Below are 12,616 nucleotides of genomic sequence, written 5' to 3' on the forward strand. Positions count from 1 at the left end.
GCCCTCGGCCCCACGTGACGCCGTGGCACGGCCGCCAGAGCGGGGACAAGGGTCACTGCCAGCCGAGGGGCCTCGCCGGGGTGGCAGGGCCAGCGCAGGACACGCTCGGCAGCCGCGGCCAGGACAGGAGCGGCTGCCAGGGCCGGGCACGGCCGGAGCCGGGAGGGACGCGCAGGGAGCCAAAGCCAGAGCGGGACCGGCCGAGATCCCCCGGGCTCGGACACGGGACGGGGGGGCTGGGGCCACTCGTGCTCCTGACACGGGTGAGGGGCTGCTGGGGACCCACTGCCCCTGCCTGGGACACGGGGGACACAGCTGATGCTGCTGAGACCCCCCCTAAACTCGTGACACATATGGGGACCTGCTGAAACCCCCCTACACTCGTGACACATGTGTGGGGAGCTGCTGAGACCCCCCCTAAACTCATGACACATATGGGGACCTGCTGAGACCCCCCCCCCCAAACTCGTGACACATGTGTGGGGACCTGCTGAGACCCCCTAAACTTGTAACACACGTGTGGGGAGCTGCTGAGACCCCCTAAACTTGTGACACACGTGTGGAGAGCTGCTGAGACCCCCTAAACTCGTGACACACGTGTGGGGAGCTGCTGAGACCCCCTAAACTCATGACACATGTGTGGGGAGCTGCTGAGACCCCCTAAACTCATGACACATATGGGGACCTGCTGAGACCCCCTAAACTTGTGACATGGGGGTGCACAGCTGCTGAGACCCCCCCCCCCCCCGTTTGTCACACTTATGTACAGCTGCTGCTGGGGACCCCCACACTGATGACAGGTGTCTGTACAGCCACTGAGACCCCCCAAACTTGTCACACGTGCGTGTGGAGCTACTGAGACCCCCTAAACTTGTGGCAGGTGGGTACAGAGCTGCTGAAACCTGTCCCAACTCGTGACATGGAGGTTCACAGGGGCTGAGACCCCCCCACTTGTCACTCCTGGCTATAGAGCACCCGAGACCCCCCCCCATGACTTGTGACATGGACTCCAGGGTTGCTGAGACCCCCCCCACACGCGTGACACGTGTGTGTGCAGCCGCTGAGCCCCCCTGCCCATAACAGGTGGGCACAGAGCTGCTGAGTCCCCACGTCCCACAGCCTGTGCAGGACACCAGAGTGGGGGGACACTGGGGGACACACACAGGAGGGGGTGTGTCCCCATCTTGGGGCAGCCACGGGCCTCACACCTTGACTTCCCACAGATATATTATTATTATTATTATTAATTATTATTATTATTAATAACAATTCTTTTTCTGTAAAACCTCTAAAAATGGATAGAAATAAAAAATAAGGGGGGGGGGACACCCACACGCTGCCGGCTCCTGGCCAGCGGGCACGGCGGGGGGGCTGTGCCACCCCCCTTCCCAGCAAGGGGTCCCCACCTCCTGCTGTCCCCACCCCGCTGTGACAATGCGGGAGGCGTCTCCCCAGAATCCAGGGGGGCTGCACACCCCAGCGGGGCTGGATAAGGCCACGGATGGCGGGGCAGGACGGGGCTCTCCGGGCCCCCCTCGGTGCCCGGGGGTCCCCAGTCCGTGTGGGGGGCACGGGGCCCCCGGGGCTGGGTGGGTGGTGGTGGGTGCCAGCCTAGGCCCTGCCCTCGGCGGGGTTGTATTCCGTCTCTCCGGCCGACACCTGGGAGATTCGCCGCGTGGAGCGCCACAGCCGCCGGTGGAACTGGCCCGGCCGCACCTGGGGACGGGGTGAGCGCCTTTCCCATCCCCAAATCCTTTATCCATCCCTTCCACGTCCCCATGCCATCCCAAGGTCTTCATTGCCTTCTCCATCCCATCCCATCCCATCCCATCCCATCCCATCCCATCCCATCCCATCCCATCCCATCCCATCCCCTCCCATCCCATCCCATCCCAAGATCCTCATCCCCATTCCATCCCCATCCCATCCCAAAGATCCTCATCTCCTTCTCCATCCCCATCCCATCCCCTTTTCTATCCCCATCCTTATCCTCTTCATCCCCATCCCATCCCAATGTCCTCATCCCCCTCTCCATCTCATCCCAGATCCTCATTCCCTTCTTCATTCCCATCCCATCCCATGATTTTCATCCCCTTCTCATTCCAATATCCTCATCCCCTTCTCCATCCTCCTCCTCATCCCCTTCTTCATCCCCGTTCCATCCCAAGATCCTCAGCCTCTTCTCCATCCCCATCCCATTCCAAGGTCCTCATTCCCTTCTCCACCCCTACCTCCTCTCAGTTTCTCACCCATTCTTCCTCCTCATTCCTTCCCAGATACTCATCTCCTTCTCCATCCCATCCTCTTCTCCTTCCCCATTTCCATCCTCATCTTCCTCCCGATCCTCATCCTTTTTTACATCCCCATTCCCTTCTAGATCCTCATCCTCTTCTCCATCCCAATCTCTTTCCCAAAACCCTTTATCCAACCCCATCTTCATCCCCTTCTCTATCACTGTCTCCTTCCAGACCTTCATCCTCTTCTACATCCTCATCCCCATCCCCATCCTCATCCCACATTCCCTTCCCCACCCCACCCTGGTCCCCCTCAGCTCTGCAGAGGACACACCAATGTCCCCACCCAGAGGACACCCAGGGGACACTGAGCCACGTCCTCGTCCCACCCAGCCCTGGCTGGGGGTCCCGCTCACCTCCGCGGGCTGCCCAGCGCCCACCACGATGAGTTTTCCATCCTCCAGCCCCACCAGGATGTGGCTCTTCTCCTTGGTGACGGACACGCTGTGCACGGGCACCCGCATGGGCACGGGGGGCACGGCCGCCCTCAGGCTGGGGACACGAGCCATGGCGTGGGACACGAGGCATGGTGTGGGACACCATGGAATGGGACACCACGGCATGGGACACCATGGCACAAGACACCATGGCATGGACATCACGGCATGGGACACCACGGCATGGGACACCACGGCATGGGACACAAACCATGGCATGGGACACCACGGAATGGGACACAAACCACGGCATGGGACACAAACCACGGCATGGGACACAAACCATGGCATGGGACACCACGGCATGGGACACAAACCACGGCATGGGACACAAACCATGGCATGGGACACCACTGCATGGGACACAAACCACGGCATGGGACACAAACCATGGCATGGGACACCACGGAATGGGACACAAACCACGGCATGGGACACCACTGCATGGGACACTACGGCATGGGACACCCTGAGGGTGTGCTGGGGACAGGACAGGGCACAGCCATGCCTCACCTCTGGAGCTCACGGATCTCCAGCCCGCACTCCGAGGTCCCCAGCACCACGAAGTCCTCGGTCAGGCACATGGCTGTCACCTCCCGGTCCAGCGGGACGGAGGACAGGAGCTTCCCGTTCACCGAGTACAGGTGCAGCGCAAACCTCTCCTGCAAGGAGCACAGGGGGACCGTGGGGTGGTGCCGGTGGCCGGGAGGGAACCATGGGGACACCTGGACGTACCTTGGAGCAGGAGGGCTGCCCCACGGAGGTTTGGGCCACCACCTGTCCCTCGGGCCCCACGGCCAGGTGGGACAGGACAGCGGGGGGACAGCTCTCGCCGGGCGGCCGCAGGGAGCGGATGAAGAGACCCCGGCGCACGGTGTGGGTGATGATGGTGCCGTCCTGGGGGAGGAAGGGGACACGGGGTGATGGTGGTGGTGGCACAGCCCATCCCACGCCCACCCCACGGCGCCACCAGCTCACCTTGGAGCCGGACACGGCCATGTCCAGCTCGGTGCTGATGGCCACACACGTCACCTCGGCGTCATGGCCATACAGCACCTGGACGGGTTTGGGAGCCAAGCCGCTGGAAAAGCCACCCTGGTGGTGGGGACATGGGGACATCAGTGACCTGTGGCAGTGCCCACCACGAGCTTCCCCACTCCTCGAGCCCTTACCTGCTGTAGGACCTGCCACACCATGCAGGTGGTGTCCCGTGAGCCAGAAATGAGGTAGATGCCACACAGGTCGAGTGACAGGCAGGTGACAACATCTGTGACAGCCAGAGGGACACCATGAGGTGTCGGTCCCCTCCCACCACACTCGGCCCCTTGACTCCCAGGGATGGCACCATAATGTGTTTTTGGACGTGGAATTGCTGCCAATCCCATTCCAAGATGTATTTTGGGGTGTGGATGCTGCTGCTCCTCACCCCACTGCAGATCTGAGGTTGGAACTGGGTGCCAGCCAGTCCCAGGAGACGGAGACACTGGGAGATGCCCCTCATGGTGTCACCTGCCTCCCTACAAACCCATCAGGGCATCATCAGATCATCATCACCATCACCATCATCACCACGGGAGGAGGACGTACCTATGTGCCGGGTGATGTGCCCCACGACCTTGCCTTTGGCCAGCGAGGTGACACGGAGGCTGTTGTCCCAATGTCCCCCGCTGAAGAGCAGCTTCCCGTCGGGGGACACGGCCAGTGTGCGCGAGCTCAGGTCGGCCCCGGGGGCGAAGGGGCCCTGCAGGAAGCGCTGGGTCCTGTGGGGAGGATGTGGGAAGGTGGTGGTGGATTGGTGGCACCTCCAGGGACCATCCCTGGGGACCCCGTGCCCAGTGACTCACTTGGCGTTGGTGACAGTGGGGTCTTTGGTGAAGCTGAAGTAGTTGGAGATGTTCTTGTCGTAGGGCAGCCAGTTATGGGTCCCCAACAAGCCGTTGGCACTCACGGTGACCTGGGCAGAGGGGCAGGGGAGGTGACACCGCTCTCACTGCTGGGATCCTCCCTGGTTTGGTGCTGGGCCCCCCTGGACCAGCAAAACATCCCTGTGCCTCAGTTTCCCCACACTCACCAGGATGTCAGGGGATCCCTGAGTGATGAAGGAATGTGCCTGGTTCTTGGGGACCACGGCATGCACCAGGGCCACCCCATCGCTGATGCCCTGTGGGGACACAGCAGCTGCTGGGCACCCTCCTGGCCACCCCACCCCTCCCAGGGACCCCCGGGGGTGTCCTCACCTCCACAAAGAAGGACTTGAGCTGGCCCAGGTTCTCGAAGACGTTGGGGGAGCGGGTGTCGAGGGTGGCCAGCCTGCGGGCGGCGCTCTCTGCTGACAGCCGGGCGGGGTGCGGCTCCTGGGGGGGCAGGGCACCCCTCAGAAGTGGAGGAACCCCCAAAAGCGGCTGGTTTTGGGGGCTGGGGGTCTGAGCTACCTTGAGCAGCTGGCAGGGCGTCTGCCCAAAGTTGCTGATGATGCCCTCCAGAGCCTTGCGCTGCGTCTCGTCGGTGATGGCATCCAGGTCCACGGCCCCTGTGGGTGGGGACAGTCACAGTCCTGGAGGGACAGACCCCTGGAAGGTGTCCCCCTCCCTCTGCCCCTCAGCTCACCCTCGTAGGTGCAGTAGTAGAAGACGTTGAGAGCCTCCACGGCGGCCGGGCCGCGCTGCTTGTACCCAAAAATGAGGTCGATCCACTCATGGAGGTGGGCAGAGACATATTCCGACTCCTGTCCGAGGATGGGGCGTCAGGGTGCGGTGGGAATGGCCCTGGAAGACCCCCAGGGCTGAAGGGGCTCCCCCCATCTCACCAGGGCTTTGCGGTGCTGCTGGATGAAGTCCTCGCGGGAGCGCGCCCACCGCGGCAGCACCACGTCCCCAACCTTCTCATTGGAGAGCTGGAGGCAGCCCAGGTCAAAGCCTGCGGGCAGGATGAGGACAGTGAGGGACACAGACCCTGCTGTGCTCCCCTGGTGGTCACAATGGTGTCCCTTACCGTTCTGGTTCTCCAGGAACTCCGGGAAGTAGAAGAACTCCGGGATGAGCTCCTTGACATCCACCGGGTTCTCCATGCGGGCTTGCCACGCCGCCGGCACCGAGTGGAACTGCCGGTCCGAGCAGTCAAACCTGGAGGCACAGGACACCTGGCTGCAGCCTGGCTGTCCCCACGATGTCCCCTCTGCAGGACCCACCTGCCGGGCGCCCACCTGCCACTCTGCAGCTGGATGTGGAGCGTGGTGAAGGGCTCGGTGCGGATCAGGTAGTGCATGACCCCGGCGGCGTTGGAGTAGTGAGTGCCGTAGTGGAACTTGTCCACCGTGCCCGTGGGGTCCTCGAAGCTCTCGTACCTGCAGGCCAGGTGGGATGGGGTCCACCAGGAGCTGGCCAGGTGCTCCCTGCATCCCCTGCCCTTGGTTTGTGGGGTACTCACTTCTCCTTGACGTCGCGGGCGTGCCGCTCGTTGGCCACCCCGATGGGCTTGGACAGGTCCCGGAACACGGCCGGGTTGGTGAGGTCCAGGGTCTCCGAGACATAATCCCGCAGGATCCAGGGGAACTGGGTGGGGGCAGGAGGTGGGTGAGCTGCAGGGGCACTGGGTCAGTGTGGGGACAGTGGGGGACAGGGGGGCTCACCACGGGGTACTGGGACAGGTCGTTGTAGGTGCGGCCCGCGATGGTGTTCAGCTGCATGAGGTACTCGAAGTTGGAGATCTCCCGCAGGACCCATTTCTGGAGAGAAGGGAGAGGGAGGAGATGGGCTTGCAGGGAGAGGAGACAGGGCAGACACCCCTCACCGCATGGCAGTGCCTGTCCCTTGGCCATCCCTGGTTCCAAAGTTGTCCCCAGTCTTATGGGCCTCACTGGTCCTGCAGCTGTCCCCAGAACTGTGGCCATGTCCACCCCATGGCCATCCCTGGTTCTACAGTCACCTCTGGTCCAATGGCCATGTCCATCCCACAGCCATCCCCTGTTCCGTGGCCATCCCTGCTCTCAGACCATCCCATATCCCACAGTTGTCCTTTGTCCCATGATTGTCCTCACCCCATTGCCAACCCAGGTCCCATGGCCACTCCCAACAGCCATCCTTCATCCTCTGTCCAAATCCATGTCCACGTCCATGGCCATCCCTGGTCCCATGGCCCCCCCATGCTGTCACCCTCCCTTTTCCACCTGGGAAGGGGACACACAGAACATGGATGGGCAGGGTGGAGCTGGTACCTGTGTGAGCCCCGAGGCTTTGAGCAGCTCCTGGGGGGACCGGCTGCCAAAGTAGGTCTGGTTGGGGGGCCGCAGACCAAGGATGCTGGAATACACCTTGTTCCTCACCTGGAGGGGACAGAAGGAGCTGCCGGAGCTCGGGCAGAACTGAGGCCCTGGGAGGGAGCTGGGAGGGGATGAGGGGTCCCCACCTTCTTTCTGAAGTTGAGGAAGTAGTTGGCCTGGTCGATGAAGAAGAGCTCGAGGGCGGAGCGGCGCAGGTTGTAGCGGCGCAGGTGGACCTCGCGCAGGTGGGACAAGGGGCGCTTGAAGTCGTAGCCGATCCCTGCCGAGGGTGGGGACATGCAGAGCCCCCCAGGGATCACCATCCCGCCATTCCCGAGGCAGGGATGGGGTGGGGCAGGGGTTCCTCACATCCCCCAAGGAGCTCCCGCCGTTACCTCCCTCCGTCTCCTCCTTTTCGCTGCTGCCGTCGTAGAAATACACGTGCTGGGTTGTCACCTCCAGGCGCCCAGGGACCACGGCCACCGTCGTGATGAGCTCGCAGTCCTCCGACACCACCAGCTTCTCCCGCTGGTTCTGCTCCTTGGGCTCAGCCCTGCGTGGCACAGTGGGGTGAGGACACTCTGGTGACACCCCCAGCCCGGGTCAGCCCGCGCTCTGGCAGGGGTGGGGTCACTCACTGGTTGTCCAGGACAGGGAGGTCCTCCTCGGCCAGCTGGTCATCCTCCAGCTCGCTCACCTTGGCCTCCTTGGCCATGGCGAGCGGGAGGGACTCGGCGGGGTTCTGGAGGTGGTCAGCTCCTGAAATGAGGAGGGGGTCAGCAGGATCCACCACCCCCCTGAGCTGGGGGCAACTCCTGTGAAGGGCCCCCAAATTCAGCGCTGTCCATGTCATCTCCCAGCCCAACCCCACCGGTGACATCCCTTGCCTGTGGCACAGGAGGACCCACAGGCGCCCCAGTGCCACCACCTCACCCAGATTGTCCCGTAGGGCGCTGGCCTCCAAGTGCTGGTCAAAATTGAGATTGGGCACCAGCTTCAGCCTCATCCTGGAGTAGGTCTCGGCACTTGACAGCTTCCAGCGAACCTCCGGTGGGTTCCTGGGGGACAGCTGGGGGTGAGGCACCCTGGGGACCCCCTGGCTGTGCCACCCCTCCCTGGGGACGGGGCGGGGACTCACCGGTCGGCCCAGGCGGAGCGGGGCGAGGTGAGCAGGCGGCACAGGGAGCGCCACTGCTTGAGCACGGTGCTGTGCTGGTTGTTGGCCTGCTTGAGGACATTGGCGTGCCGCGCGTTCTCCGCCTTGCAGCGCTTCGCCGCCGGCTCCAGCACCAGCTCCTGCCGGGGGGGCACCAGAGTGAGGTGACAACAGGGCTGGGGATTGGGGACATGCATAGGATGACGTCCTCAGGGTAAGGAGAACATCGCCAGGATGATGTGGTTGGGATGAGGGATGATATCCCCAGGATGAGGAGCACATCCCAGGGATAATGTGTCTGGAACGAGGAGCACATCCCTAGGACAGTGTCCCCAGGAGGAGGAGTACTTCCTGAAGGCAAAGTCCTCATGGGGTGAAGAGCACAACCCCAGGATTAATACCACAGGGAGAGGAGCACATTGCTAGAATGACATCCCCGGGGTGAGGAGCACATTCCCTGCATGACATCCTTGGGGTGAGGAGAATGTCCCCAGGCTGAGGAGAACCCAGAAAGACATCCTAGAAGTGAGGAGCATGTACCCAGGCTGAAGAGCACATCCCCTGGATGGCATCCCTGGGGTGAGAAGCATGTCCCCAGGCTGAGGAGCACATCCCTGGATTGTCACCCTGGGAGTGAGGAACAGCTCCCCAGGCCGAGGAGCACCCAGAGTGATATCCTAGGGGTGAGGAACCTGTCCCCAGGATAAGGAGCACATCCCCTGGATGACATCCTGGGGGTGAGGAACAGCTCCCCAGGCTGAGGAGCACCCAGAGTGACACCCCAGGGGTGAGCAGAGTGTCCCCAGGATAAAGAGCACCCCCCAGGGTGACATCCTGGGGACAAGGAGGTGGCAGTACCTGGAACAACTTGCGGCTGGCCGTCTTCTCCTGCTCCCGGCGCTGCGAGCTGCTCATCATGGCATCGTAACAGGCGTTCCAGAAATTGGACATCAGGTCGTGGCTCCTGGCGAACGTGTCCATCTCAAACTGGGCCATGGTGGGCTGCACCTGCACGAGCAGAGAGGCATTCCCAGGGCTCGGCACCCAGCACCCCTCATCCAGGCAACCCCACAACAACCATCCCACCCCACGGCACCCACGTGCTTCTCGATGAAGCCCCTCCACTCCGGGGTGGTGCAGAAGAGCTGGAAATCCTCGTAGAAGGTGGGGCTGCCGTTGGTGGGGGGCAGCGAGGGCAGGAACTGCTGCAGCTGCAGGGTCTCGTAGCACTGATCCATCAGCGTGCGGATGATGGGCACCAGCCAGGAGAAGGTCTCCGACCTGGAGTCCAGGGAGCGCCGCAGGGGCGTCTCCAGCTTCCCCAGCAGGTAACAGGCCTCGTCCCTGCGCGGGGCCGACGTGGTCTGCAGGAGGCTGTGCAGCTTCACGTAGGCCAGGGAGTGCAGCTGGGGGGACAGGGGACGTCAGGCGGGGCCACCTTTTGCTTCTTTTCACTATAAGCAAATTTCTTAAAAGAAGGGAGGTCTTAAAGAGCTGAAGCCGTAATTAGAGGTAAATTGCTGTCCTAGGGGAAGATTTGTTCCACTTCCTCATTCATTTTCATTAACATGTAAGATTTAGCAAAGTGTTTTAAGTACACTGCACGTTATGCCAGTTTATATTCATTTGTTTTGTGCCTCTCAAGTAACATGATGAGGGCTAACCCAATTTATTATGACAAACTACGCAGGTAATTGGAACCATGTTTAGATCAAATCTATCACCACATTAAACCTCCATTTAAAATGAGTAGCAAATGGACTTCAGAGTGTGCTCAAATGTACCAGAGAGCGGTGCCCAGGGAGGGGTGACCCACCTGGGGGTCCTGCAGCAGGATGTACCCCACGAGCACCCGCAGCCCCATCTGCGCCATCTCCTTCAGGTCCGAGGTGCCGTTGGCCAGGTGGTGCCACACGCCCAGCTTGTCCAGCAGGCTGCTGACCCCCTCGTAGATCTGGGGGGACACTGTGAGCCCCCGCCCGGGCAGGAACCCAGCCCTGCCGAGCCACCGGCCCCATCACCCAGCCCTCCTCGGATTCGGGTTTGGGTTTAGGAGTAGGGTAGAACACAACTCGTGACAAACCGGGTTTGGCGTGAGGTTGGGGCTCAGGATTTATGTTCAGGGGTCAGGTTTAGGGGTAGAGGACTAGAGTTAGGATTAAGCTTTAGGACAAAGGTATAGCAGTAAAGTTTAGGATTGGGATGTAGGAAGTACAGTGAGATTACAGGCTGTGAGTTAAGGTTAGGGTTTAGGCTTACAGAAAGAGTTAGGGTTAAGATTAGGATTAAGGGATGAGTTTTATGACGAAGATGTGGAGTTAAGGTTTAGGATCATGATCTAGGAGGAACAGTTAAATTGAGATTTATGGGTTAGGATTAAGGTTTAATGATTAGGATTGGGTTTCAATTTACGATTACAAATAAAGCAGAGGTTATTTCCTAAAATTAGGATTAGGTTTTGATTTAAATCTAGGATTGAGGCCGAGGTTATTTCCTAAGGTTAGGATTAGGCTTTGATTTCAATTTAGGAATAAGTCTGAGGTTATGTTCAAGTTCTGCAGGTGGGGCTGGTTTTCGGGCCAGGGTTGACATTAGGGATTAGCAGAGGAATCCCTGCTCACTCCCATCCACCTTCTCACTCCACAGGGCCTGGTTGTTGTGTCCCTCGGAGAAGAGGAAATCCTGGAGCAGCCGCAGCAGCTTCAGGGCGTTGTGGGTGAGCCCGGGCAGCGCGGCCGGGCCCGACTCCTTCAGGTCGGTCAGTGCTGACTCCAGCATCATCTCCAGCAGGCTGTGGGACAGCAGCAGCAGCAGCTCCAGAGGGTGCCCTTCCCTCGGGATCCACCCCGGGACACGGGAGGGCCTCACCTGCGCTTGATCTCGTCCGGGGGCCGCACCAGCTCGCAGGCCGTGCCCAGCTTGGTGAGCACGGAGAAGACCTGGCCCCGCTCCCTCCAGGCCGCCTCATCCCAGCCCTCCACCCCGCGCCACGTCACCGAGAAGATGATGTTGGTCAGGAGGTTGCACAGCTCCTCCTCGGGGGTTTGCTGCCAGCGGAGAGCAAGGTGAGAGGCGCCCGCAGCGCCCCGGGATGGTGGGGACGAGGGTTTGGGGCTCACCTGGGGGTTGCTGGTGTTGGAGACGTTGTCGCTGGGCAGCACGTCCTGGTAGCTGCTCTCGTCCAGGACGTTGGACAGGCTGGAGCTCTTGCGCGCTCGCATTCCCGGGAAGGGCTTGAAGCTCTCCAGGGGTGAAGGGGTGCCGGGGCCGCTGGCCGGGGTCTGGGTGCCGCTCTCGGCCGTGGCCATGGAGCTGGTGCTGGCCAGGTCCAGCCCCAGGTCGAAGGGCGAGGTGGAGAAGGGGGACAGCGGGTGGTAGACGCCATCGAAGGCGGGACCGTCCCCGGGGTTGGAGGACGAGCGGCTGGCCCGGTCCGAGGAGTCGAAGGACTTGAAATTGTAGGAGTGGAAGGACTTGGTGCGGCCGCTCGGGGAGATGGAGAGGTCGGAGAAGCCCTCGGAGAGCTCCTGGTCCGAGGCCTCGTATCCCAGCGGGAGGAAGACATCGAGCTCCTGGAGCTCGGCGGGCGGCGGGCTCGTCCCAGAGGGCTCGGAGAGGCGCAGCAGCTCCGGGCAGCCCGCGGGGCTCAGGCTGTGCTGGCGGCACTCGTAGGACTCCTTCACGTAGAGCTTGGTGAGCGTGTCCTGCCAGCCAGCCAGCCTGGCCAGCTGCTTCACCAGGTCCTGCTGTGCATAGATCAGGTGGAAGAGCTGCAGGAGATGGAAAAGGAGATGGAAAATGAAGGACACTGGATGTTGCTGCCCCAGCTCTTCCTCTCCCAGGAACAGGAGCACCCCAGATTCTCCATAACCATCATGGGGTGCTGGAGCTGCACCATTTCCATGCTGGCTGATCCGTGTCACCACCATCCCCAAGGCCACCACTTTCGGGCACAGCTGGGTGTCCAAGGAGCTCAGCCTCGGGGTGACACCTCTGTCACCTCCCTCTGTGTCCCGGCCCCGCTCACCTTGCGGCAGATGTCGAGTCGGATGCTCAGCTCAGCCCTGTGGGACAGGTACACCACGGCCACCAGGTCCTTGTAGTTGGGAGGGTCTGTGGACAAGGAGAGTCAGTACAGTGGTGGGACACTTCCTGCTGTCCCCAAAAGCCATCAAAGACCCAGCCCAGCTGAGCCTCGTGGGAAGCCACTAGCGATGATGCCATGGCACATGGATGGGATGGTGGCCTGGTTTCTCTGGCACACGGTACCTGCCCCCAGGACCTGCTCCGAGAGGCAGCGGAAGAGCAGCATGGAGCCGGGAATGTCGCTGAGGTAGGAGATGAGCCCATGGTACCCGATGTCCTTCAGCTTCAGGCGGCTCTTGCTGCGCTCGGGGACCTTCTCGTACTTCAGCATCTTGTAGAGGACCTGGTGGGACAGCGACAGGAGGCAACCTGGCTGTGACATCCC

The 12,616-nt window shown here is 61.5% G+C and overlaps 1 protein-coding gene across 1 annotated transcript in view; it reads right to left on the reverse strand.

The window, feature by feature from the left end:
* Positions 1–1,258: 1,258 nt before the first annotated feature.
* NBEAL2 (neurobeachin like 2) overlaps positions 1,259–12,616 on the reverse strand; it is a 29,607-nt gene continuing 18,249 nt past the window's right edge. Inside the window, 33 exon segments of the mRNA XM_066549427.1 lie at positions 1,259–1,716; positions 2,651–2,786; positions 3,245–3,393; positions 3,467–3,628; positions 3,710–3,826; positions 3,904–3,998; positions 4,319–4,491; positions 4,576–4,685; positions 4,803–4,892; positions 4,969–5,085; positions 5,164–5,261; positions 5,339–5,456; positions 5,538–5,647; positions 5,723–5,853; positions 5,934–6,074; positions 6,158–6,282; positions 6,360–6,455; positions 6,945–7,055; positions 7,058–7,269; positions 7,385–7,542; positions 7,628–7,748; positions 7,923–8,047; positions 8,128–8,285; positions 9,004–9,153; positions 9,246–9,551; positions 9,962–10,099; positions 10,777–10,936; positions 11,014–11,192; positions 11,265–11,531; positions 11,534–11,684; positions 11,821–11,915; positions 12,173–12,258; positions 12,415–12,574. Of these exon segments, the coding sequence (XP_066405524.1) occupies positions 1,612–1,716; positions 2,651–2,786; positions 3,245–3,393; positions 3,467–3,628; positions 3,710–3,826; positions 3,904–3,998; positions 4,319–4,491; positions 4,576–4,685; positions 4,803–4,892; positions 4,969–5,085; positions 5,164–5,261; positions 5,339–5,456; positions 5,538–5,647; positions 5,723–5,853; positions 5,934–6,074; positions 6,158–6,282; positions 6,360–6,455; positions 6,945–7,055; positions 7,058–7,269; positions 7,385–7,542; positions 7,628–7,748; positions 7,923–8,047; positions 8,128–8,285; positions 9,004–9,153; positions 9,246–9,551; positions 9,962–10,099; positions 10,777–10,936; positions 11,014–11,192; positions 11,265–11,531; positions 11,534–11,684; positions 11,821–11,915; positions 12,173–12,258; positions 12,415–12,574 (4,650 nt within the window). The 3' untranslated portion in view covers positions 1,259–1,611.

Source organism: Molothrus aeneus, chromosome 1 (assembly GCF_037042795.1).
Source record: "Molothrus aeneus isolate 106 chromosome 1, BPBGC_Maene_1.0, whole genome shotgun sequence".
Lineage (NCBI taxonomy): Eukaryota > Metazoa > Chordata > Aves > Passeriformes > Icteridae > Molothrus > Molothrus aeneus.